This window comes from Oncorhynchus nerka, linkage group LG22, assembly GCF_034236695.1.
Source record: "Oncorhynchus nerka isolate Pitt River linkage group LG22, Oner_Uvic_2.0, whole genome shotgun sequence".
NCBI classification, from domain to species: Eukaryota; Metazoa; Chordata; class Actinopteri; order Salmoniformes; family Salmonidae; genus Oncorhynchus; species Oncorhynchus nerka.
The window spans coordinates 24,791,038-24,818,830 of NC_088417.1; the positions used below are offsets into that span (position 1 = coordinate 24,791,038).

Genomic DNA, 27,793 nt, shown 5'->3' on the forward strand with positions numbered 1-27,793 from the left:
CCTTTGAGCATATTGAAGTTATTGATTACACTTTGGATGGTGTATCAATACACCTTGTCACTACAAAGATACAGGCATCCTTCCTAACTAAGTTGCTGGAGAGGAAAGAAACCGCTCAAAGATTTCACCATGAGGCCAATGGTGACTTTGAAACAGTTAGAGTTTAATGGCCATGATAGGAGAAAACAGCATTGTAGTTACTCTACAATACTAACCTAAATTACAGAGTGAAAAGAAGGAAGCCTGTACAGAAGAAAATATATGTAAAAAAATTATCCGGTTTGCAACAAGGCACTAAAGTAATACTGCAACAAAAAAAATGTGGCAATGCAATTACCTTTCTGTCATGAATACAAAGCGTTATGTTTGGGGCAAATAAAATACAACACATTACTGAGTACCACTCTCCATATTTTCAAGCATAGTAGTGGCTGTATCATGTTATGGGTATGCTTGTAATCATTAAGGAAGGGGGAGTTTTTCAGTATAAAAAAATAAACAGAATGGAGCTAAACACAGGCAAAATCCTAAAGGATAACCTGGTTCAGTCTGATTTCCTCAATACACTGGGAGATTATATAACCTTTCAACAGAACAATAACCTAAAACACGTAGCCAAATCTACACTAGAGTAGCTTACCAAGAAGACAGTGAATGTTCCTGAGTGGATAAGTTACAGTTTTGACTGAAATCTACTTTAAAAAAATCTATGGCAAAACCTGAAAATGGTTATTTAGCAATGATCAACAAAAGCTCTTAGAGACGTACCAAGAAAGACCCATAGCTGTAATCGCTGCCAAAGGTGCTTCTACAAAGTATTGACTCAGGGGTGTGAATCCTTATGTAAATTGGATATTTCTGTATTTCATTATCAATACATTTGCTAAAATGTCTACAAGCATGTTTTCACTTTGTAATTATGGGGCATTGTGTGTAGATGGGTGAGAAAAACATATCTAATTGATTTTGAATTTGGGCTATAACACAACAAAACATTTTATAAGTCAAGGGGTACGAATAACTTCTGAAGGCACTTCATTATATGTAGTATGCTGTGGGTGTTGGAAGAGTGTGTCTTGTTTCACCCAACCTGAAACATAGAAGATGTTTGTCTCATATCGCTTTGACAATCTGAGAGTGTCTGTTGAAAACACATGTTCACAACAACAATTCAGTGTTTGCTTTGTTGTACTGCACAGCGCTAAACGTTTAGCTTGTTTCTCTGCAAAAAAACACCTCTCTTCTTAATCCAAATTATTTATCCAATTTGCTTCCGACATCCTGTTTTCAGATATTTTTGGAAATGGGTGTAAATGGATACTTTGGGGGGTGTTTTTCACTTAGACTCCGGTCATTAATAATGGATGGGAGTCAGCTGATCTCGGAAATGTGTGGCGGTAAGATGAGGACACAGTAGAGTGCAGAGGACTGCTGATTGGGTGTTGCTGACCAGGAAGGAAGTGGATATCAATCAATATTTCATGAGGTCCAGAAGAACCCTTTAGACTATATGCTGCAATCAACTGTACCTCCAAGACCTCTGGCTGTTTATTAACTATATTCATCCAATCTAATAAACCAAGCAAAGCAAATTATACATCAATACACTGTGCAAGCTTTGCTAGAGATGAATTGAAACTGAACTCATGAATTGCAAATGATAGGTTATGTTCTATGGTACAGGTATGTCCATTTTAATATCAAAGACAGTAATTCCTTGCTTTATTCCTTGCCAGGTGTGAACCCCCTCCAGTGTGCCCCTGTGTCTGTAAGCTGTAGCTGGATCCTATCAGGAGGGAATTGGTGTGTGGTTACTGGTCTGTGCCACTCTGTGCCACCCTGCCTCTTCAGTGTGATGCCAGGCTAGCCGTGCCACCACACTGTGTGTCTGTCAATGACTCCTCCACATAAACCATGTTCCAGTCACCTTGGCAAGCGCTGCCAAACTGCAGATAACATGGCGTGGGAGCAGGGGCAGAGACCGAGAGGGAGAGAGAGGAGGATTGTTTGATTACATGTGAAAGAAAATGTGTATGAGAATGGAGAGAGCAAAAGAAAGAGCGATTAGAAATGTGAGTCCGAGAGCGAGTGAGCAACAAGGAAGGAGAAACAAATAGTGAGAGAGACCAGTGTGAGTGGGTGATGTGAAGCCAATCACAGCAGTGTGTCTCAGAGAGAACATGTGAAGTGAGTCACACATACACTTTGAAAATACTGCACTGGTGAAAATCTATTCTCCAGAAAACAGAAGTAGAATTATCTGATTCAGAATGTCCCTAGTACAGATCCTCCAACATTCGCTCACTCTACCACTTTAGAAAATCACTGAGACCGTAACGAGGTAAAAAGGGAACATTTCTCTTTTTGTCTCCGTATTACATTTGTGAAACAGCCGGGGTGCAGCCAACCACAGCCCTCTCATCTATCTCTGCCAAGACCATTTTTTTCTCTACCCACCACAATGTAGGCTGGAAATGGAGTCTTCCAGTCCAGCTCAGAGTGAGAAAACACAACAGAACTAAACATCTGCTGGGCCTTAAACAGCTGTGTGTGTGTGTGTGTGTGTGTGTGTGTGTGTGTGTGTGTGTGTGTGTGTGTGTGTGTGTGTCAAGACCCCTGTCGAGATCCAAGCTCTGGACGCAGACCCTTGTCTGGACTGTAGTAGACACACAGGCTATGGACCGCAGCAGCCCCCCACCTCCTCTGCTCTGAGAGGCATAGAAGGCCACAGAGAGACAAAGAGCGAGAGCCACAGAGAGAGACAGAGCCACAGAGAGATGGAGCGCTACCAAGTGAGAGAGAGAACCACAGAGAGAGGAGATTACCTTGTCCTACTGTCACCAACAGAACAAGGTCTACAGGAACAACTTAACATTCTTTGGGAATACAACATCAACTTTCAGAAAACCAAAGTCTTGATTTTCCAGAAAAAGGCCAGGAATCAGAGCAGTAGACACTCAAATGAGGAAATACCGTGGTTAAACATGCCCTGGGAATAAAAATCAGTGCCTCTGTTGGATTTGGTCTGGCAGAGAATGCACTAAAAGAAAAACCTGCAAAGCATTTTACTCCATAACAATACAATTCAAAAAAATATATACTCCTATCCAAATCTGGTGCAAAATATTCAACAGTGTAATTTTACTAATTGCACTATATGGAAGCGAGGTTTATACAGAATTCTGCATAATTGTCCTAAATATCCAAAAGAAAGTACCGAATAATGCATACAGAGTGGAACTCGGAAGATTCCCTTTAATTGTAAATATAAAGATTTTGGCATCATTTGAAATTAAGCCCCAAAACATCCTTAGAATTCAAAATACTTGAAACCAAAGAGCTGAACTGTGAATGTCAACTGTTAAAAACACTAAACAACCCTATTATTTAAACATACAGAGAAATCAATCAAACTGTTAGAGAAATGAAAACCTTTTTGACAAATTGGGAAAAGAAAAACACACAATAAACTAAATTGCTATTTGGCCCTCAAAAGAGAATACAAATTGTAAGAATATCTCTACTGTCAGAGCTACAAAACAGAGAGACCCCAACCAAATAAAGGCTCAGCGACCACTAATTGGCTATAGAAAAGGGGGTGACACAAAAAAGGGGACACCACATGGCTACGCAAAGAGGAGTGTCTATGTGGTCACTGCACGACAGGGGAGGTAGAGACAGAGATGCACCATTTCCTCTACTGTGAGAAATACCCCCAAATAAGATCATCTTTTCAAATAAAGTATCTCAATCAATTCCCATCTTCTGTGCATTTACTAATGACATAAAGCTGGGAAATATTCTGGATGAGGGAGAAACTGCAAATATCATATGTACAGTTGAAGTCGGAAGTTTACATGCACTTAGGTTGGAGTCATTAAAACTCATTTTTCAACCACTCCACAAATTTCTATTTAACAAACTATAGTTTTGGCAAGTCGGTGAGGACAATTACTTTGTGCGTGACACAAGTCATTTTTCCAACAATTGTTTACAAACTGATTATTTCACTTATAATTCCCTGTATCACAATTCCAGTGGGTCGGAAGTTTACATACACTAAGTTGACTGTGCCTTTAAACAGCTTGGAAATTCCAGAAAATTATGTCATAGCTTTAGAAGCTTCTGACATAATTTGAGTCAATTGGAGGTGTACCTGTGGATGTATTTCAAGGCCTACCTTCAAACTCAGTGCCTCTTTGCTTGACATCGTGGGCAAATCAAAAGAAATCAGCCAAGACCTCAGAAAAAAAATTGTAGACCTCCACAAGTCTGGTTCATCCTTGGGAGCAATTTCCAAAAGCCTGAACGTACCACGTTCATCTGTACAAACAATAGTACGCAAGTATAAACACCATAAAACTGTGATAACGTGCGTCTCGGTGAGAGGTGTAAGAGTCAGGCGCAGGAGAGCAGGGATGTCTGAGAAACGTGTTTAATAATATAGTCCACCAATACAAAAATGGCAGACGAAAATCCAAAGACTATGCTCTCGAATACTCGTGGAAACGCACGGAGGAACAAACACAGTTCCGACACTTACATACACGTGCGTAATAGTGAAAACAACAAACATCAAATACAATCGAGCGCAATACACACAAGTCTAATCCCGCACGAACTAAGGCAGGCAACAGGTACCCTATATACACACAGAAATAAACGCAAATGGTGTGAAAAAAATCACAGACAAAACAAACAGAAAAGGAAGAAGGGATCGGTGGCGGCTAGTAAACCGGCGACGCCGACCGCCGCCCGGCCAGGGAGAGGAGTTACCTTCGGTAGAAGTCGTGACAAAAACGAGTCCTATATCGACATAACCTGAAAGGTCACTCAGCAAGGAAGAAGCCACTGCTCCAAAACCGATATAAAAAAGCCAGACTACGGTTTGCAACTGCACATGGGGACAAAGATTGTACTGTTTTGGAGATGAAACAAAAATAGAACTGTTTGGCCATAATGACCATCGTTATGTTTGGAGGAAAAAGGTGGAGGCTTGCAAGCAGAACACCATCCCAACCGTGAAGCACGGGGGTGGCAGCATCATATTGTGGGAGTGCTTTGCTGCAGGAGAGACTGTTGCACTTCGCAAAATAGATGGCATCATGACGTATGGAAATTATGTGGATATATTGAAGCAACATCTCAAGACAGCAGTCAGTAAGATAATTTGGCTAAGGTGTATGTAAACCTCGGACTTCAACTGTATATGATTGCCATAGTCTGAGGGACATCCCATGAACATTAATTTGCTGAATTATTTACATTGTATATAACTTACTGTTAATACATAGTGGAACCATCATCCATGTACATGTTGTTGATTATTTATCAGACATACTCTTTCTATTTGTTTTTTATCATTTTATTTTTATCTAATTAAATGTTTTGACCGAAGATTACACAATACAACATCAGTAGTGTTGTATACATGATTATCCTGTATGTACTATTTATTAAAAAGTTATTATTACAACTAAAATGAAGTGTATTTCATTATCCTCATCACATTGCACAGTATTTACTGAAATGCCGCACCACTGTACTGCTTTGGGAATATCTACAAATTGTATTTCATGCCAATAAAGCAATCTGAATTTGAGAGAGAGCGTGCGAGAGAGAGCGCATGCGAGAGAGCGAGAGAACAGATACAGAAAAAATATAGAATTAGAGTTGGATAAATCTAGATAAACATGCATTTTTTAAGCAAGGACTTATACAGAATACTAACCTCAACATCAAAACCTTCAATTCAAATCACAATTCTATACCTAAAAGCTTGATTTTGGACTATTACTACCAAAGACCATCAGTGGAAAATGGCGCGGATGTACATGGTTGACTTTACATTCTCCCAAACAATTGTGCTTTTTTGTGTTTTTTGTGTGTTTTGTGTAACTTATTTTTTAAACTTATTGTGTACATAATGTTGCTGCTACCTTTTGACCAAAAATGACTTCTGGACATCAGAACAGCGATTACTCTCCGCGGACTGGAAGAAACTTTTTCCTTTAACGAGTCCGATGAGAAGGATATCCTGCTTTCACTGGAACAGACCCAGATACATGCCTTTTGAGTGAAGAAAAGACGACGGAAAAGGGGACGCAGATCGGGGATCCTTCTGAGAATCCAGAGGTGAGCAAGTAAACTCCCAATGCCTTCCATTCTTCTTGCTAACGTGCAATCATTGGACAATATTATTGATGACCTACGATTAAGATTATCCTACCAACAGGACATTAAAAACTGTAACATCTTATGTTTCACCGAGACGTGGCTGAATGAAGATACGGACAATATAGAGCTAGCGGGATTTTCACCGGCAGAACAGAGACGCTACCTCTGGTAAGACGAGGGGTGGGGGTGTGTCTTTTTGTCAATAACAGCTGGTGCGCAATGTCTAATATTAAAGAAATCTCGAGGTATTGCTCGCCTGAGGTAGAGTACCTTATCATAAGCTGCAGACCACAATATCTACCAAGAGAGTTCACATCTTTATTATTCATAGCCGTCTACATTTGAAGTTGAAAGTTTACATACACCTAAGCCAAATACATTTCAACTCAGTTTTTCACAATTCACAACATTTAATCCTAGTACAAATTTCCCATCTTAGGTCAGTTAGGAACACCACTTTATTTTAAGAATGTGAAATTTATTTCAGCTTTTATTTCATTCATCACATTCCCAGTGGTTCAGAAGTTTACATACACTCAATTAGTATTTGGTAGCATTGCCTTTAAATGATTTAACTTGGGGTCAAACGTTTCGGGTAGCATTCCACAAGGTTCCCACAATAAGTTGGGTGAATTTTGGCCCATTCCTCCTGACAGAGCTGGTGTAACTAAATCAGGTTTGTAGGCCTCCTTGCTCGCACATGCTTTTTCAGATCTGCCCACAAATTTTCTATAGGATTGAGGTCAGGGTTTTGTGATGGCCACTCCAATACCTTGACTTTGTTGTCCTTAAGCCACAACTTTGAAAGTTTGCTTGGGGTCGTTGTCCATTTAGAAGACCCATTTGAGACCAAGCTTTAACTTCCTGACTGATGTCTTGAGATGGTGCTTCAATATACAGTGAGGGAAAAAAATCCAGAAGAACGCATGTCAAAAATGTTATAAATTGATTTGCATTTTAATTAGGGAAATAATTATTTGACCCCTCTGCAAAACATGACTTAGTACTTGGTGGCAAAACCCTTTTGGCAATCACAGAGATCAGACGTTTCTTGTAGTGGGCCACCAGGTTTGCACACATCTCAGGAGGGAGTTTATCTCAGTCCTCTTTGCAGATCTTCTCCGAGTAATTAAGGTTTCGAGGCTGACGTTTGGCAACTCAAACCTTCAACTCCCTCCACATATCTTCTATGGGATTAAGGTCTGGAGACTGGCTAGGCCACTCCAGGACCTTAATGTGCTTCCTCTTGAGCCACTCCTTTGTTGCCTTGGCCGTGTGTTTTGGGTCATTATCATGCTGGAATACCCATCCACAACCCATTTTCAATGCCCTGGCTGAGGGAAGGAGGTTCTCACCCAAGATTTGACGGTACATGGCCCCGTCCATCGTCCCTTTGATGCGGTGAAGTTGTCCTGTGCCCTTAGCAGAAAAACACCCCCAAAGCATAATGTTTCCACCTCCATGTTTGATGGTGGGGATGGTGTTCTTGGGGTCATATGCAGCATTCCTCCTCCGCCAAACACGGCGAGTTGGGTTGATGCCAAAGAGCTCCATTTTGGTCTCATCTGACCACAACACTTTCACCCAGTTGTCTTCTGAATAATTCAGATGTTCATTGGCAAACTTCAGACAAGCATGTATATGTGCTTTCTTGAGCAGGGGGGCCTTGCGGGCGCTGCAGGATTTTAGTCCTTCACGGCGTAGTGTGTTACCAATTGTTTTCTTGGTGACTATGGTCCCAGCTGCCTTGAGATCATTGACAAGATCCTCCTGTGTAGTTCTGGGCTGATTCCTCACCGTTCTCATGATCATTGCAACTCCACGAGGTGAGATCTTCCATGGAGCCCCAGGCCGAGGGAGATTGACAGTTATTTTGTGTTTCTTCCATTTGCGAATAATCTCACCAACTGTTGTCACCTTCTCACCAAGCTGCTTGGCGATGGTCTTGTAGCCCATTCCTGCCTTGTGTAGGTCTACAATCTTGTCGCTGACATCATTGGAGAGCTCTTTGGTCTTGGCCATGGTGGAGAGTTTGGAATCTGATTGATTGATTGCTTCTGTGGACAGGTGTCTTTTACAGGTAACAAGCTGAGATTAGGAGCACTCCCTTTAACAGTGTGCTCCTAATCTCAGCTCGTTACCTGTATAAAAGACACCTGGGAGCCAGAAATCTTTCTGATTGAGAGGAGGTCAAATACTTATTTCCCTTATTAAAATGCAAATCAATTTATAACATTTTTGACATGAGTTTTTCTGGATTTTGTTGTTGTTATTCTGTTTCTCACTGTTCAAATAAACCTACCATTAAAATTATAGACTGATCATTTCTTTGTCAGTGGGCAAACGTACAAAATCAGCAGGGGATCAAATACTTTTTTGCCTCACTGTATCCAAATAATTTTCCTGCCTCATGATGCCACCTATTTTGTGAAGTGAAGTGCACACAACATGATGCTGCCACTCCCGTGCTTCACGGTTGGGATGGTGTTCTTCGGCTTGCAAGCCTCCCCCTTTTTCCTCCAAACATAATGATGGTCATTATGGCCAAACAGTTCTATTTTTGTTTCATCAGACCAGAGGACATTTCTGCTTTTTTATATCGGTTTTGGAGCAGTGGCTTCTTCCTTGCTGAGTGGCAATTCAGGTTATGTTGATATAGGACTTGTTTTACTGTGGATATAGACACTTTTGTACCTGTTTCCTTCAGCATCTTCACAAGGTCCTTTGCTGTTATTCTGGGATTGATTTGCATTTTTTAAATCAAATCAAATCAAATGTATTTGTCACATACACATGGTTAGCAGATGTTAATGCGAGTGTAGCGAAATGCTTGTGCTTCTAGTTCCGACAAGCCAGTAATAATCAACGAGTAATCTAACCTAACAATTCCAAAACTACTACCTTATACACACAAGTGTAACGGAATAAAGAATATGTACATGAATGAGTGATGGTACAGAACGAGTGATGGTACAGAACGGCATAGGCAAGATGCAGTCGATGGTATCGAGTACAGTATATACATATGAGATGAGTAATGTAAGGTATGTAAACAAAGTGGCATAGTTTAAGGTGGCTAGTGAAACATGTATTACATAAAGATCCAGTAGATGATATAGAGTACAGTATATATATATATACATATGAGATGAGTAATGTAGGGTATGTAAACATTATATTAAGTAGCATTGTTTAAAGTGGCTTACATCAATTTCCATCAATTCCATTCTTAAAGTGGCTGGAGTTGAGTCAGTGTGTTGGCAGCAGCCACTCAATGTTAGTGGTGGCTGTTTAACAGTCTGATGGCCTTGAGATAGAAGCTGTTTTTCAGTCTTTCGGTCCCTGCTTTGATGCACCTGTACTGACCTCGCCTTCTGGATGATAGCGGGGTGAACAGACAGTGGCTCGGGTGGTTGTTGTCCTTGATGATCTTTATGGCCTTCCTGTGACATCGGGTGGTGTAGATGTCCTGGAGGGCAGGTAGTTTGCCCACAGTGATGCGTTGTGCAGACCTCCCTACCCTCTGGAGAGCCTTACGGTTGTGGGCGGAGCAGTTGCCGTACCAGGCGGTGATACAGCCCGACAGGATGCTCTCGATTGTGCATCTGTAGAAGTTTGTGAGTGCTTTTGGTGACAAGCCGAATTTCTTCAGCCTCCTGAGGTTGAAGAGGCGTTGCTGCGCCTTCTTCACGACACTGTCGGTGTGGGTGGACCAATTCAGTTTGTCCGTGATGTGTACGCCGAGGAACTTAAAACTTACTACCCTCTCCACTACTGTCCCATCGATGTGGATAGGGGGTGCTCCCTCTGCTGTTTCCTGAAGTCCACAATCATCTCCTTTGTTTTGTTGACGTTGAGTGTGAGGTTATTTTCCTGACACCACACTCCGAGGGCCCTCACCTCCTCCCTGTAGGCCGTCTCGTCGTTGTTGGTAGTCAAGCCTACCACTGTAGTGTCGTCCGCAAACTTGATGATTGAGTTGGAGGTGTGCATGGCTTTCTGCGTGGGCTGTTCACCCATGACTGCGTGGGTGAACAGCCCACACAGAAAGCCATGCACGCCTCCAACTCAATCAGGGAGTACAGGAGAGTGCTCAGAACGCACCCTTGTTGGGCCCCAGTGTTGAGGATCAGCGGGGTTGAGATGTTGTTACCTCTTGAAGCATGTGGGAACAGCAGACTGGGATAAGGATTGATTGAATATGTCCGTAAACACACCAGCCAGCTGGTCTGCGCATGCTCTGAGGACGTGGCTGGGGATGCCGTCTGGGCCTGCAGCCTTGCGAGGGTTAACACGTTTAAATGTTTTACTCACGTCGGCTGCAGTGAAGGAGAGTCCGCAGGTTTTGGTTGCGGGCCGTGTCAGTGGCACTGTATTGTCTTCAAAGCGGGCAAAAAAGTTATTTATTCTGCCTGGGAGCAAGACATCCTGGTCTGTGATGGGGCTGGTTTTCTTTTTGTAATCCGTGATTGACTGTAGACCCTGCCACTTACCTCTTGTGTCTGAGCCATTGAATTGTGACTCTACTTTGTCTCTATACTGACGCTTAGCTTGTTTGATTGCCTTGCAGAGGGAATAGCTACACTGTTTGTATTCGGTCATGTTTCCAGTCACCTTGCCCTGGTTAAAAGCAGTGGTTTGTGCTTTCAGTTTCACGCGAATGCTGCCATCAATCCACGGTTTCTGGTTTGGGAATGTTTTAATCGTTGCTATGGGAACGACATTGTTAATGCACTTTCTAATGAACTCGCTCACCGACTCAGCGTATTCGTCAATGTTGTTGTTGGAAGCAATTCGGAACATATCCCAGTCCACGTGATCGAAGCAGTCTTGAAGCGTGGAATCAGATTGGTAGGACCAGCGTTGAATAGACCTGAGCGCAGGAGCTTCTTGTTTTAGTTTCTGTCTGTAGGCAGGGAGCAACAAAATTGAGTCGTGGTCAGCTTTTACGAAAGGAGGGCGGGGGAGGGCCTTATATGCGTTGCGGAAGTTAGAATACCAATGATCCAAGGTTTTACCAGCCCTGGTTGCGCAATCGATATGCTGATACAATTTAGGGAGTTGTTTTCAGATTAGCCTTGTTAAAATCCCCAGCTACAGTGAATGCAGCCTCAGGATATGTGGTTTCCAGTTTGCAAATAAAGTCAAATAAAGTTTGTTCAGGGCCATCGATGTGTCTGCTTGGGGGGGAATATATACGGCTGTGATTATAATTGAAGAGAATTCCCTTGGTAGATAATGCGGTCGACATTTGATTGTGAGGAATTCTAAGTCAGGTGAACAGAAGGACTTGAGTTCCTGTATGTTGTTGTGATCACACCACGTCTCATTAATCATAAGGCTTACGCCCCCACCCCTCTTCTTACCAGAAAGATGTTTGTTTCTGTCAGCGCGATGCATGAAGAAACCAGCTGGCTGCACCGATTCTGTTAGCGTCTCTCGAATGAGCCATATTTCCGTGAAGCAAAGAACGTTAGTCTCTGATGTCTCTCTGGAATGCTACCCTTGCTCAGATTTCATCAACCTTGTTGTCAAGAGACTGGACATTGGCGAGTAGTATGCTAGGGAGTGGTGCGCGATGTGCCCGTCTCCGGAGCCTGACCATAAGACTGCTTTGTTTGCCTCTTTTACGATGTCGTTGTTTTGGGTCGCAGGCTGGGATCCATTTAGTTGTCTTGGGTGGAAGGCAGAACACAGGATCCGCTTCGCGAAAGTCATATTCCTGGTCGTACTGATGGTGAGTTGACGTTGCTCTTATATTCAGTAGTTCTTCCCAACTGTTTGTAATGAAACCTTAGATTACCTGGGTACCAATGTAAGAAATAACACTTAAAAAAAACAAAATACTGCATAGTTTCCTAGGAACGCGAAGCGAGGCGGCCATCTCTGTCGGCGCCCGGAAGTATCACATTTTTCACACCAAAGTACGTTCATCTCTAGAAGACAGAACGCATCTCCTTCCTGAGCGGTATCACGGCTGCGTGGTCCCATGGTGTTTATACTTGCGTAGTATTGTTTGTACGGATGAACGTGGTACCTTCAGGCATTTGGAAATTGCTCCCAAGGATGAACCAGACTTGTGGAGGTCTACAATTTTGTTTCTGAGGTCTTGGCTGATTTCTCTGATTTCTGATTACACCTTTTCTGTCTCATCCTGGAATAAACAAGGTCTGAGGTCATCTGTTTTTGACCTAAAGAGCAGGAACCCAGACTTCATCAAAGAAATTGGAAATATCCATCCTACAAGAAACATGGTATAAAGGAGACGGACCCACTGGTTGCCCTCTAGAGAGGTGGTAGTCCCATCCACCAAACTACCAGGTATGAAACAGAGAAGAGACTCAGGGGATGTGCTAATTTGGTATAGAGCAGACCTAACCCACTCTATTAAATTAGTCAAAACAGGAACATTTTACATCTGTCTAGAAATGAATAAGGAAATGATCTCAACAGAGAAAGATGTCCTCGTGTGCGACCTATATACCCCCAATAGAACCCCCATACTTTAACGATAACAGCTTCTCCATCGTAGAAGGGGAGATCAACAAATTACAGACCCAGAGACATGTACTAAGTCTGTGGCGACCTAAATGCCAGAACTGGACAAGAACCTGACACCCTCAGCACACAGGGGGACAAACACCTACCTGGAGGGGACAGCATTCTCTCCCCCATATGCCCCTCAAGCCACAACTATGACAACATAACCAACAAAAACGAGTGAAAACAATGTACTGAGCAAATGTCAAATTGGCTTTTTACCAAATTGTCATACGACTGACCATGTATTCACCCTGCACACCCTAATTCACAAACAAACAAACCAAAACAAAGGCAAAGTCTTCTCATTGAGTCGAAAAAGCCTTCGACTCAATTTTGCATGAGGGTCTGCTATACAAATTGATGGAAAGTGGTGTTGGGGGAAAAACATACGACATTATTAAATCCATGTACACAAACAACAAGTGTGCAGATAAAATAGGCAAAAACACATACACATTTCTTCCCACAGGGCCCTGGGGTGAGACAGGGATGCAGCTTAAGCCCCACCCTCTTCAACATATACAGTGGGGCAAAAAAGTATTTAGTCAGCCACAAATTGTGCAAGTTCTCCCACTTAAAAAGATGAGAGAGGCCTGTAATTTGCATCATAGGTACACTTCTACTATGTCAGACAAAATGAGAGAAAAAAAATCCAGAAAATCACATTGTAGGATTTTTAATGAATTTATTTGCAAATTATGGTGGAAAATAAGTATTTGGTCACCTACAAACAAGCACGATTTCTGGCTCTCACAGACCTGTAAGAGGGTCCTCTTAAAGAAGCTGCACTTCCTAACCTCCTGCTAAATGTATGACCATATTAGAGACCCATATTTCCCTCAGATTACACACATCCACAAAAAAATTGAAAACAAACCCAATTTTGATGAACTCCCATATCTACTGGGTGAAATACCACATCACAGCCATCACAGCAGCAAGATTTGTGACCTGTTGCCACAAGAAAAGGGCAACCAGTGAAGAACAAACACCATTGTAAATACAACCCATATTTATGTTTATTTATTTTCCCTTTTGTACTTTAACGATTTGCTCATCGTTACAACACTGTATATATACATAATATGACATTTGTAATGTCTTTATTATTTTGGAACTTCTGAGTGTAATGTTTACTCTGTTCATCTTTATTGTTTATTTCACCTTTGTATATTATCTACTTTACATGCTTTGGCAATGTTAACATGTTTCCCATGCCAATAAAGCCCCTTGAATTGAATTGAGTGCGAGAGAGAGAGAGAGAGCGCTAGAGAGAGTGAGAGAGCGAGAGCACGCAAGACATAGAGAGACAGAGAGAGTGAGAGCACACATGCGAGAGAGAGTGTGCGCTAGAGAGAGAGAGTATGCACTAGTGTGAGAGAGCGTGAGAGCGAGAAGGCAAGAGAGAGCACGAGAGAGAAAGAGGGCTGGGGACAAGATTACCAGTGTACTGAATGAGACGTTACAAATGTACAGCACATTCATAAGCAGGCGATCCATTATTTAAGTTTTACCTGTTGCAGTAGAGATAGTAGTATCACCATACTCTCTCTCCTATCATAATCCTATGTCATTACTGACTTCCTCTCCTCCTTTCAGTAAAATCCACTTTTATCACTCTGAAAGGATCAAATAAGAACACTGCTATTAGAATTGCTAATGCTGCTGCTGCGGATAGGCGGATAACTGTTGAAAGATGCGTGATGAGAGAGGGAGAGAGAATGAGAGTGTTTACGTGAGTGGGGGGCAGAGAAAAAGGGATAGACAGAGAGAGAGAGAGGTAGAGGGAGGCAGGGACACAGACAGAGAGAAGGAGAGAGAGAAATAACTGAACAATTATCTCTAAAACCAGCAATTCTTGTGCATTTCCATTCCAATATCAGTTGGGGTAATTGAACCGTTTCAGACAGGCGTTGGGGCTTGATTATTTATCGTGCCTTTAAAACTTTAAAGTGCACTTATTATTTTGATGCATCATCAATCTCTCAGTGGGAAACCAACAGCACCATTCTCCTCTCTCAAACGGCCTTCTATTAAACATGGAGTGTTTGTAAGAATATAAAAAGCCAGTCATTTTGTCTTATGGTTATTAGTAAGACTTTAAAATCATCTAAGAGAGGAAATATGATTGATATCTTCTTTGTCTAAGGGTCTGTTTTTTTCTCTCTATATATTTACTGATTTAAAGTGTCAAGTACATAAGCGAAACAGAAAGAGCAAATGAGTGGGTGGGAAACACATTATTAAAATTGAAGATGAAACATTTTGCAATGGTCTGGTGTTGAGATATACATTCTTTGCATACAATGCCTTCAGAAAGTATTCACAACCCTTGACTTATTGCAAATTTTTATTTAACCTTTATTTAACCAGGTAGGCCAGTTGAGAACAAGTTCTCATTTACAACTGCAACCTGGCCAAGATAAAGCAAAGCAGTGCGACAAAAACAACAACACAGTTACACAAGGGATAAACAAACGTACAGTCAATAGCACAATAGAAAAATCTATATACAGTGTGTCATGACGTTGCCCTCCTTGGGGATAGCGAGTACCATCCCCTCTCTCTGCACCATCCCCCCCCCTCTCTCACCACCTCTCTGTCTTCCCCCTACCAACAGGCTCTGTTAGGCAGGTCATACATTCCTAGAGGAGTTCTCTCCTCATGGCCAGAGTATAAGAGAGAAAGTGAGTTTTCATAGAGAGAACAAAGGAATTTCTTCCACATCACAGAAGTTGAGAACTGAACAATATCCATGTTCTGGAGAAGGTATAAACGGTCGATGAAGTAGCCAGATACGAACTGGTCCGTTTTGTACAATTTGGTGACCTCAGGAAAGACAATACAGCCACATTACCATAACTCTGTTTATACAAGAGTCTCAGTTGTGACGCTTGCATCTAATTGTTGTATAAAATGAATGAGTAAAGATTAAACTATTTGTGAAATTATGTAATGTGATTTTAAACGGTTTAATGAAGGAAACTCCAATTCCCTTTGGAGTTGAACTAAATCATTGGCCCGCCCCATGAGCACAGACTGAGTACAGATCTGGCGTCATGGGACAGCCTCTTTCTACTGTTACGAATATAACTCCCACCGGGAGGAATTCCCTTCAGACCAGCTTACCTCGATTATCGAGAGGGCTAAGGTTTGAGTAGAGACCATAAACCTGAGTATAAGCTAAGGTTGTAATGGTTGTTGAAACTCTGAGACTATCGATACCGACAGAATAAGAGCAAATCTTTGATACTAATTACTAGTCTGCCGCTAGAAATTAAGTACCCATGAATGCGAGGATCTATCTATAACAACATTTCTGAATGGGACTCTGAACTATCCATTCTAACCACGGAAGAGAGAGAGAGAGGACGGAGAAACTCTCCAACAGAAACTAACTTTCCAACAGAGATCACGACGACACACTAAGCGTAAATATACATACTGATTGCAATTATTCCCAAATGAGTGAGCATTCTTGTGCAAAGGAGTAGCATTTAAATTGTTATAATTATCAACTGTGTAGTGACTCTTTTGTTTTTCGCGCCCTTCTGAGTCCCTTTGTCTACCAAGCCGCCATGCCGGTTTAGCCCACTAGGGCACATCCCCTATCATTTCCTTGTAACCATATCTACTTTGTTTGTTTGTATGTGTGTGCATTTCTGTGATTATTTAGTTAGCTAATAAATAAATGATTGAGACAATTGATGTATGGATGACTCATAGTGAAGACTGGGTTTGTGCAGATAACCAACAATTTACGACTTTTGGAATGAGACTAATGTAAGGTTAAGAATAACTCATTAATTAGAAGACTAATTGATCAGATATTAAAATATCTTCAAGTTTTATTAGGAAAATTATAACTTTGTAATCTGAGTATTTTCCTTGGTGCCCTGACTTCCTAGTTAATTACATTTACCTGATTATTTAATCACGTAATAATAGTTACAGAGAATTGATTTGATAAACTAACACTCTTCAGTTTAATGATGCCAAAGACACGACAAATGTGTGCAAATGTAGTAAGATTAGGGAGATAAATAAATAGGCCATATTGGCAAAATAATGACAATTTAGCAATTAAACACTGGTGTGGTAGATTTGCAGAAGATGAATGTGCAAGTTGAGATAACAATATGGGGATGAGGTAGTTGGGTGAGCTATTTACAGATAAGCTGTGTACAGGTGCAATGATCGGTAAGCAGCTCTGACAGCTGATGCTTAATATTAGTGAGGGAGATATAAGACTCCAGCTTCAGAGATTTTTGCAATTCATTCCAGTCATTGGCAGCAGAGAACTGGAAGGAAAGGCAGCCAAATGAGGAGTTGGCTTGGGGTAAGTCTTTAAGAGCTTTGCATACCTGGATTGTATAATATTTGCCCATTATTCTTCAAGCTGCTAATTGATTTTATATTTAACTAGGCAAGTTAGTTAAGAACAAATTCTTATTTACAATGACAGCCTACACAGGCCAAACTCAGACGACGCTGGGCCAATTGTGTGCCACCCTATGGGACTCCCAATCACGGCTGGGTGTGATAGTCTGGATTCGAACCAGGTTGTCTGTAGTGACACCTCTAACACTGAGCTGCAGAATCTTAGACTACTGCGCCACTCGGGAGTCCCAAGTGAGCACAGATAGACAGCCATTTTCATGTCTTGCCATAGATTTTCAAGGCGATTTAAGTCAAAATAGTCACTAGGCCACTCAGGAAACATTCAATGTTGTCTTGGTAAGCAACTCCAGCATATATTTGGCCTTGTGTTTTAGGTTATTGTCCTGCTGAAAGGTGAATTTGTCTCCCAGTGTGTGTTGGAAAGCAGACTGAACCAGATTTTCCTATTTGATTTTGCCTGTGCAGATCTCTATTCCTTTATTTTAATTTTAAAAAATGACCTAATCTTTGCCAATGATAAGCATACCCATAACACGATGCAGCCACCACCCTTTTTGAAAATATGAAGACTGGTACTCAGTGATGTGTTGTGTTGGATTTGCCACAAACATAGCGCTCTGTATTCAGGACCAAAATTGTATTTGTTTGCCACATTTTCTGCAGTCTTACTTCAGTGCCTTATTGCAAACATGATAATTGAAATGCATTCCAGGTGACTACCTCATGAAGCTGGTTGAGAGAAGGCCAAGAGTGTGCAAAGTCGTCGTCAAGGCAAAGGGTGGCTAATTTTAAGAATCTCTAATCTAAATAATTGTTACGCCCTCATCTGTTTCACCTGTCCTTGTGATTGTCTCCACCCCCCTCCAGGTGTCGCCCATCTTCCCCGTTATCCCCTGTGTATTTATACATGTGTTCTCTGTTTGTCTGTTGCCAATTTGTCTTGTTTGTCAAGTCAACCAGCATTTTTCTCAGCTCCTGCTGTTTTGACCCTTGCCTGTCCAGACTCTGAGCCTGCCTGCCTGACCACTCTGCCTGCTCCTGACCCTGAGCCTGCCGTCCTGTACCTTTGCCCCACCCCTCTGGATTATCGACCCCTGCCTGCCTTGACCTGTCTGTTTGTCTGCCCCTGTTGCTGTAATAAACATTGTTACTTTAACACAGAAGGCATTTAGGTCTTACCTGAAACGTTATAATAATATATATATTTTAACACTTTTTTGGTTACTACCTGATTCCATATGTGTTATTTTATAGTTTTGATGTCTTCACTATTATTCTACCATGTAGAAAATAGTAAAAATAAAGCTAAACCCTGGAATGAGTAGGTGTGTCCAAACTTTTGACTGGTACTGTAAATATGATTTTAAATGATTTTTTAAAAAGGGGTGTGAATACTTTCTGAAGGCACTGTATGTCACCAACACATGGCATACTGAGGGAAATGTACATTCATAGAAAAAATGGTTCCAAAAGGGTTCTTCGGCTGTCCCCATAGGAGAACTCTTTTGGGTTCAATCTAGAACACTTTTGGGTTCCATGTAGTACCCTTTGTGGAAAGGGTTCTACATGGACCTCAAAAGGGTTCGACCTGGAACAAAAAACTGATTCTCAAATGGATATCCTATGGGGACAGGCAAACAACCCTTTTAGGTTGTAGATATAACCTTTTTTTCTAAGAGTGTACTATCTTCAAATGCCAATTCATGTAGTGTTCTTCATTGATGTGAATATATAGTATTACTCCTCAACCTGACGTTTTTGACATGAGTACTTAAAACCGATCTGCCTGTCAAGGTTTATTAAAGGTCTAGTGCATTCAAAAACAAAATTTGCCTGTGTGTTATATGTATTTTCACACTATGAGGCTGGAATAATACTGTGAAAATCTAAAAATGATGTCAATTTCATTTCAGTGTAAAAGCTGTTTGAAAAGACTACCTGAAATTTCTGCCTGTTTTGGTGGGATGGTAACATCCCGAGGCGGTAACTTACTTAATATACCAATTTAGAAAGAGAGCCACTGCTCTCTGCCAATAACAGCTAGATTTCCATTTTACCCTCCCCAATCAAACCCCTCCCAGACACCCTAACAAAATTCTTGCTTGAGAAATTGCTCTTTGCTAAGAGGCGGTTTTTGTTTCTTGTCAACCATTTTAATCAAAAACAATCCCAGTAAGTTACTATAATATTACCTAGAAATTATTTGATATTGAGATAAAAACATCTGCATTGGACCTTTAATGCAGTTTCTCTCTGTAACTCACCAAATGGTTCAAATAAGTGTATGGTTTATATTCATACAGTTTGCACTGCTACCTTGCCTGTACTCATTTCATTTGCAAGCAAACCAAAACTTTCCTAGAAGTCTAACATTTCAGCCCAAGTCTAATCGAAACAGAAACTTTCGCACACACACAAAAAGCAGCTAATTTATTTCTGGTTCTCCGATTAACTGAATGAGAGAGAAAAATAAATAAATAAACATATAGCAAAGCAGCAAAGCTGGATGGGACAAGAACCAGTGTTCCTTAATTATTCCAGAGGACTCATGGGTATTTAAACACAACCCGACCATGACTCAGCCAATTAAGCATGCTGATTGCAGATTCATCACGGCACAGTGACACATAGGGGGCTAATCTAACACTCTCACCTCCACCCACACCCAAATCAGCCCATAGTCAGTATTAATATAGTCACTGTACTGTTACTATACTGGATTTTTTTTATCATAAGCTTTATTATAGATTCATCACAGGTATAGTGACACACAGGGGCCAGTCTGCTCCACACGTTCTGTCTAGCATCTCTCACCTCCACGTACACCCCAATCAGCCCATACTCAGTTAATATACAGTATTAAAATAGTAATAATAATGGTATTATAATGGTATTATCATAGGCTTGCTATATTATATGATCATTACGGGCCCACTGAGACACAGGGGGCTAGTCTGGTCCATATACGTCACATCTTACGTATCTCACCTCGTTATCGATAATAATGCAGTTATTTTGCTGTTTTATCACATTATTGTAGTATTGATTCATCACTGGCAAAGTGAGACCCAGGGAATCAGGTCAAAATGCTCTAATACTCCACTGATTCATGAATTGCAGAACGTGTGCGCGTGTTTACGTGCACATGTATTTATGTGTGTGTGTATAGAGATGCATGTGTGTTCAGGGATGTTGTGTGTATAGAGTCATCCAGGATCAGGTTGAGGTCCTATGCCTGGGGAAGGAGATGCCCCATATTTAAAGTTTCAACATAGAAAATAGGCTCAAGGTGGTGTGTAAGGGGTATGGGGGTAATACCTGCAGAGTGAGGATAAAACATGGCTGCCATCAACCAAAAGAGCCAAGTCTGCCTTAAACAAGTCTTTAACCAGTGTCTCCTCAATTTCCCAGATCTGTTTATCTATTGAACTGTATAGAAACCCTACATAGTGACTTGACATGGTTATTACATATGTCTTAGCTACAGATTGTAAAGCACATAATGTGATATAACTAAAGATTTTTTGAATCCATTATTGGGGGCTACAGGTTTGCCTAAACAAAACGATGCCATAGATTTTTCAACTAACCTGGTATTGGTGATACTATCTTCGATCTCGATTTGGCCAAACATGTATGCACGTGCGTGCGTGTGTGTGGACGTGTTTAACTATTCTTGCGGGAACCAGAAGTCCCCACAAGAATAGTAAACAACCAAAAATTTGACCAACTGGGGACCAGTTATCACTAGCCACTTTAAACAATGCTACTTAATATAATGTTTACATACCCTACATTACTCATCTCATATGTATACGTATATACTGTACTCCATATCATCTACTGCATCTTTATGTAATACATGTATCACTAGCCACTTTAAACTATGCCACTTTGTTTACATACCCTACATTACTCATCTCATATGTATATACTGTACTTGATACCATCTACTGCATCTTGCCTATGCCGTTCTGTACCATCACTCATTCATATATCTTTATGTACATATTCTTTATCCCTTTACACTTGTGTGTATGAGGTAGTAGTTTTGGAATTGTTAGGTTAGATTACTCGTTGATTATTACTGCATTGTCGGAACTAGAAGCACAAGCATTTCGCTACACTCGAATTAACATCTGCTAACCATGTGTATGTGACAAGTACATTTGATTTGATTTGGACATTTTCTTAGTCCCCACGAGGTCAAATGTTATTTCTAGGGGGAAAAGGAAGAAAGGGAAGCGCTGCGAAGATACACAGTAGTAGAAAGAAGGTACTCTTTGGTAAAAGGGGTAAATTGGTCATCAAAAAGATAAGAAGATCAAGGCATTCTTCATATAATTCATTAAAATGCCTTTATTTATATTGCATGTTCAAAGGAAACAAAGTTTTCAAACTTTGTTTCCATTGAACACGCTATTCCAAGTGGGTTTACGGTTAAGGTTAGAATTCATGTTAGGGTTAGAATTACTTTAGGAGCTAACCCCACAAGGTTAGCTGTACAAGATGTATGTATGTGTGTGTGCGCGCCTGTTCACACAGTCCGTGCTATGAATGTCTGATATATCCCATGTGGCAGACCCTGTAGAACTAGAGGAGATGTCTGAAGCCATTGCAAACACTTGCCGGGAAGAATTGTGAAACTACGATGACTGAACGAGGCCGTATTGACCGTAGAAAAAAGTTGCAGTACCTTCATGCAAAAATGTGGTCTTAGGAAAGGAGAAGACAACGTAGAATGCAATAGAAAGCATTGCTGTCGGTGACTTTGCACTGGCTTGAGAACAACATGCAGTCTCATAAGACAATCCTGATGTGACAAGAGGAGCAGAGCCCTGGGTTGAGAACAACATGCAGTCTCATAAGACAATCCTGATGTGACAAGAGGAGCAGAGCCCTGGGTTGAGAACAACATGCAGTCTCATAAGACAATCCTAATGTGACAAGAGGAGCAGAGCCCTGGCTTGAGAACAACATGCAGTCTCATAAGACAATCCTGATGTGACAAGAGGAGCAGAGCCCTGGGTTGAGAACAACATGCAGTCTCATAAGACAATCCTGTTGTGACAAGAGGAGCAGAGCCCTGGCTTGAGAACAACATGCAGTCTCATAAGACAATCCTGATGTGACAAGAGGAGCAGAGCCCCGGGTTGAGAACAACATGCAGTCTCATAAGACAATCCTGATGTGACAAGAGGAGCAGAGCCCTGGGTTGAGAACAACATGCAGTCTCATAAGACAATCCTGATGTGACAAGAGGAGCAGAGCCCTGGGTTGAGAACAACATGCAGTCTCATAAGACAATCCTGTTGTGACAAGAGGAGCAGAGCCCTGGGTTGAGAACAACATGCAGTCTCATAAGACAATCCTGATGTGACAAGAGGAGCAGAGCCCTGGGTTGAGAACAACATGCAGTCTCATAAGACAATCCTGTTGTGACAAGAGGAGCAGAGCCCTGGGTTGAGAACAACATGCAGTCTCATAAGACAATCCTGATGTGACAAGAGGAGCAGAGCCCTGGGTTGAGAACAACATGCAGTCTCATAAGACAATCCTGATGTGACAAGAGGAGCAGAACCCTGGGTTGAGAGCATAAGTGCTGCGGCTTTCCAAATGGAGAAGAAAACAGCAGATTAAGAGGAAAACAGAGGAGAGAAATGTGCTTGAAATCAAATCAAATTGTATGTGTCACATGCTTCGTAGACAACAGGTGTAGACTAACAGTGAAATGCTTACTTAAGGCTACTTTTCCAACAATGCAGTGTTAAAGATAAGGTAATACATTTAATAAAAAATAGAAATAGTGACACAAGAATTAAATACACAGTGAATAATGAATAGAAGTAACAAGTAAAAATAACATAGGGAGTAGAAAATAACATGGCTATATACAGGGAGTAGAAAATAACATGGCTATATACAGGAAGTAGAAAATAACATGGCTATATACAGGGAGTAGAAAATAACATGGCTATATACAGGAAGTAGAAAATAACATGGCTATCTATATACAGGGAGTAGAAAATAACATGGCTATATACAGGGAGTAGAAAATAACATGGCTATATACAGGAAGTAGAAAATAACATGGCTATATACAGGGAGTAGAAAATAACATGGCTATCTATATACAGGGAGTAGAAAATAACATGGCTATATACAGGGAGTAGAAAATAACATGGCTATATACAGGGAGTAGAAAATAACATGTCTATGTACAGGGAGTAGATAATAACATGGCTATCTATATACAGGGAGTAGAAAATTACATGGCTATATACAGGGAGTAGAAAATAACATGGCTATATATAGGGAGTAGAAAATAACATGGATATATACAGGGAGTAGAAAATAACATGGCTATATATAGGGAGTAGAAAATAACATGGCTATCTATATACAGGGAGTAGAAAATAACATGGCTATATACAGGGAGTAGAAAATAACATGGATATATACAGGGAATAGAAAATAACATGGCTATATATAGGGAGTAGAAAATAACATGGCTATATACAGGGAGTAGAAATAACATGGCTATATATAGGGAGTAGAAAATAACATGGATATATACAGGGAGTAGAAAATAACATGGCTATATACAGGGAGTAGAAAAATAACATGGCTATATATAGGGAGTAGAAAATAACATGGATATATACAGGGAGTAGAAAATAACATGGCTATATATAGGGAGTAGAAAATAACATGGCTATCTATATACAGGGAGTAGAAAATAACATGGCTATATACAGGGAGTAGAAAATAACATGGATATATACAGGGAATAGAAAATAACATGGCTATATATAGGGAGTAGAAAATAACATGGCTATATACAGGGAGTAGAAATAACATGGCTATATACAGGGAGTAGAAAATAACATGGCTATATACAGGGAGTAGAAAATAACATGGCTATCTATATACAGGGAGTAGAAAATAACTTGGCTATATACAGGGAGTAGAAAATAACATGGCTATCTATATACAGGGAGTAGAAAATAACTTGGCTATATACAGGGAGTAGAAAATAACATGGCTATCTATATACAGGGAGTAGAAAATAACATGGCTATATACAGGAAGTAGAAAATAACATGGCTATATACAGGGAGTAGAAAATAACATGGATATATACAGGGAGTAGAAAATAACATGGCTATATACAGGGAGTAGAAAATAACATGGCTATATACAGGGAGTAGAAAATAACATGGCTATATACAGGAAGTAGAAAATAACATGGCTATATACAGGGAGTAGAAAATAACATGGCTATATACAGGAAGTAGAAAATAACATTGGCTATATACAGGAAGTAGAAAATAACATGGCTATATACAGGGAGTAGAAAATAACATGGCTATATATAGGGAGTAGAAAATAACATGGCTATCTATATACAGGGAGTAGAAAAATAACATGGCTATATACAGGGAGTAGAAAATAACATGGATATATACAGGGAGTAGAAAATAACATGGCTATATACAGGAAGTAGAAAATAACATTGGCTATATACAGGAAGTAGAAAATAACATGGCTATATACAGGGAGTAGAAAATAACATGGCTATATATAGGAAGTAGAAAATAACATGGCTATATACAGGAAGTAGAAAATAACATGGCTATATACAGGGAGTAGAAAATAACATGGCTATATACAGGAAGTAGAAAATAACATGGCTATATACAGGAAGTAGAAAATAACATGGCTATATACAGGAAGTAGAAAATAACATGGCTATATACAGGGAGTAGAAAATAACATGGCTATATACAGGGAGTAGAAAATAACATGTCTATGTACAGGGAGTAGATAATAACATGGCTATCTATATACAGGGAGTAGAAAATAACATGGCTATATACAGGGAGTAGAAAATAACATGGCTATATACAGGGAGTAGAAAATAACATGGCTATATACAGGGAGTAGAAAATAACATGGCTATCTATATACAGGGAGTAGAAAAATAACATGGCTATATACAGGGAGTAGAAAATAACATGGATATATACAGGGAGTAGAAAATAACATGGCTATATATAGGGAGTAGAAAATTACATGGCTATCTATATACAGGGAGTAGAAAATAACATGGCTATATACAGGGAGTAGAAAATAACATGGATATATACAGGGAATAGAAAATAACATGGCTATATATAGGGAGTAGAAAATAACATGGCTATATACAGGGAGTAGAAATAACATGGCTATATACAGGGAGTAGAAAATAACATGGCTATATACAGGGAGTAGAAAATAACATGGCTATCTATATACAGGGAGTAGAAAATAACGTGGCTATATACAGGGAGTAGAAAATAACATGGCTATATACAGGGAGTAGAAAATAACATGGCTATCTATATACAGGGAGTAGAAAATAACATGGCTATATACAGGGAGTAGAAAATAACATGGCTATATACAGGGAGTAGAAAATAACATGGCTATCTATCTAGGGAGTAGAAATAACATGGCTATATACAGGGAGTAGAAAATAACACAGTGACACGAGCCTACCAGACAAGCTAAATCACTTCTATGCTCGCTTCAAGGCAAGCAACACTGAGGCATGCATGAGAGCATCAGCTGTTCTGGACGACTGTGTGATCACGCTCTCCGTAGCCGACGTGAGTAAGACGTTTCTTTAAACAGGTCAACATACACAAGGCTGCAGGGCCAGACGGATTACCAGGACGTGTGCTCCGGGCATGTGCTGACCAACTGGCAGGTGTCTTCACTGACATTTTCAACATGTCCTTGATTGAATCTGTAATACCAACATGTTTCAAGCAGACCACCATAGTCCCTGTGCCCAAGAACACAAAGTCACCCTGCCTAAATGACTACAGACCCATAGCACCCACGTCCGTAGCCATGAAGTGTTTCGAAAGGTTGGTAATGGCTCACATCAACACAATTATCCCAGAAACACCAGACCCACTCCAATTTGCATACCCCCCAAACAGATCCACAGATGATGCAATCTCTATTGCACTCCAAACTGCCCTTTCACCCCTGGACAAAAGGAACACTTATGTGAGAATGCTATTCATTGACTACAGCTCAGCATTCAACACCATAGTACCCTCAAAGCTCATCACTAAGCTAAGGATCCTGGGACTCAACACCTCCCTCTGCAACTGGATCATGGACTTCTTGACGGGCCGCCCCCAGGTGGTGAGGGTAGGTAGCAACACACCTGCCACGCTGATCCTCAACACTGGAGCTCCGCAGGGGTGCGTGCTCAGTCCTCTCCTGTACTCCCTATTCACCCACGACTACATGGCCAGGCACGACTCCAAAACCATCATTAAGTTTGCAGACGACACAACAGTGGTAGGCCTGATCACCGACAACGACGAGACGGCCTATAGGGAGGAGGTCAGAGACCTGGCCAGGTGGTGCCAGAATAACAACCTATCCCTCAACTTAACCAAGACTAAGGAGATGATTGTGGACTACAGGAAAAGGAGGACCGAGCGCCCCCCCATTCTCATCGACGGGGCTGTAGTGGAGATGAGCATGTTGTATGTCTGACATGTCATAGAGTAATCCTACATGATTAGCTGTGTTTTAAATATTTGCCGTTGTGGGAAGACATACAACCATTCATTTATTTGCTGGTTGTCATAAAATCACTGATTGACTTAAGAGTTGCCGATTTTGATACTGTTACACTGTCCTGTTGAACTACAGGGGTATTGAATATTACTTGCAATATTACCAGCAGGTAGCATTACTGGTAATGTGTGCCTGCGTGCGTGTGCGTGTTCAGATAATGCTGTTGGGCTGCCTAGCTGAGCTCTGCTGTTTGTACCTTGGTAGCTGTAGATGTCTCCCACGCTGTTCTGGCGCATTATGTGATGCCAGTAGGCACTGCGAGGCAGAGAAATGGACTTGGTTAACGTTGTCTGGTTGGAGTGGGTCTGAAACAGAGACAACAACAACATCATCTTCAGTGTGTTGGGCTGCGTCCCAAATGGCAGCTGACTGTCTCTATAGTGCACTACTTTAGACCACTAGTTTTGATAGAGATTAGGGTGCAATTTGGGATGCAATTGTTATCTCTGGGTATAGTCACCTCTAGGGAATGCAAAGTAGGAAAAACAGCCACAGGCATTACAGGTAGCTACTGCATATTGTGGACAAATGACATGCAGTACAAATTCACAACATTTGATCAATACCATGATATGAAATAAAACACACAAAAAAGCTAAACGTGTGTTTTAAACTACAGTCACTGCATTTTTCTCTTTCAATTATATCGAGTACATCTCTTTAGAACCTAGAAGTCCTATTTGTGGTATGATGACCCATAACCAAAGTGTCCACTGTGTTCCACAACCTCTTCATGTAATTCATGTATTTCAGTATACTCTGCAGTATTCCCATATGGAGGGAGTCCAGGAACATGGCCATATGGCCAGGGCTCATCAAGCCTTAGAAAACCATACGTAAATACAGCATACTGACCATAGAGAGAGGAAAGAAACATAGGCCATATCCACAGGGAATTTGTGTGTGTGTGTACTATGTCTGTCTGTGTGTGCGTGCGTGTGTACTATGTGTGTCTGTGTGTGCGTGTGTACTATGTGTGTCTGTGCGTGTTACCTGTGAGCTCTTCTTCATCTCTACCATCATCCTC

General features: G+C 40.9%; 1 protein-coding gene across 1 annotated transcript in view; it reads right to left on the bottom strand.

The window, feature by feature from the left end:
• dok6 (docking protein 6) overlaps nucleotides 1-27,793 on the bottom strand; it is an 86,157-nt gene that overhangs the window by 5,797 nt on the left and 52,567 nt on the right. The window contains exons 6-7 of the mRNA XM_029646338.2: nucleotides 27,760-27,793; nucleotides 26,963-27,071 (exon numbers count right to left, since the gene is read on the bottom strand). The exon at nucleotides 27,760-27,793 is cut by the window's right edge and continues 105 nt beyond it. Of these exons, the coding sequence (XP_029502198.1) occupies nucleotides 26,963-27,071; nucleotides 27,760-27,793 (143 nt within the window). The remainder of the gene's footprint in view (nucleotides 1-26,962; nucleotides 27,072-27,759) is intronic.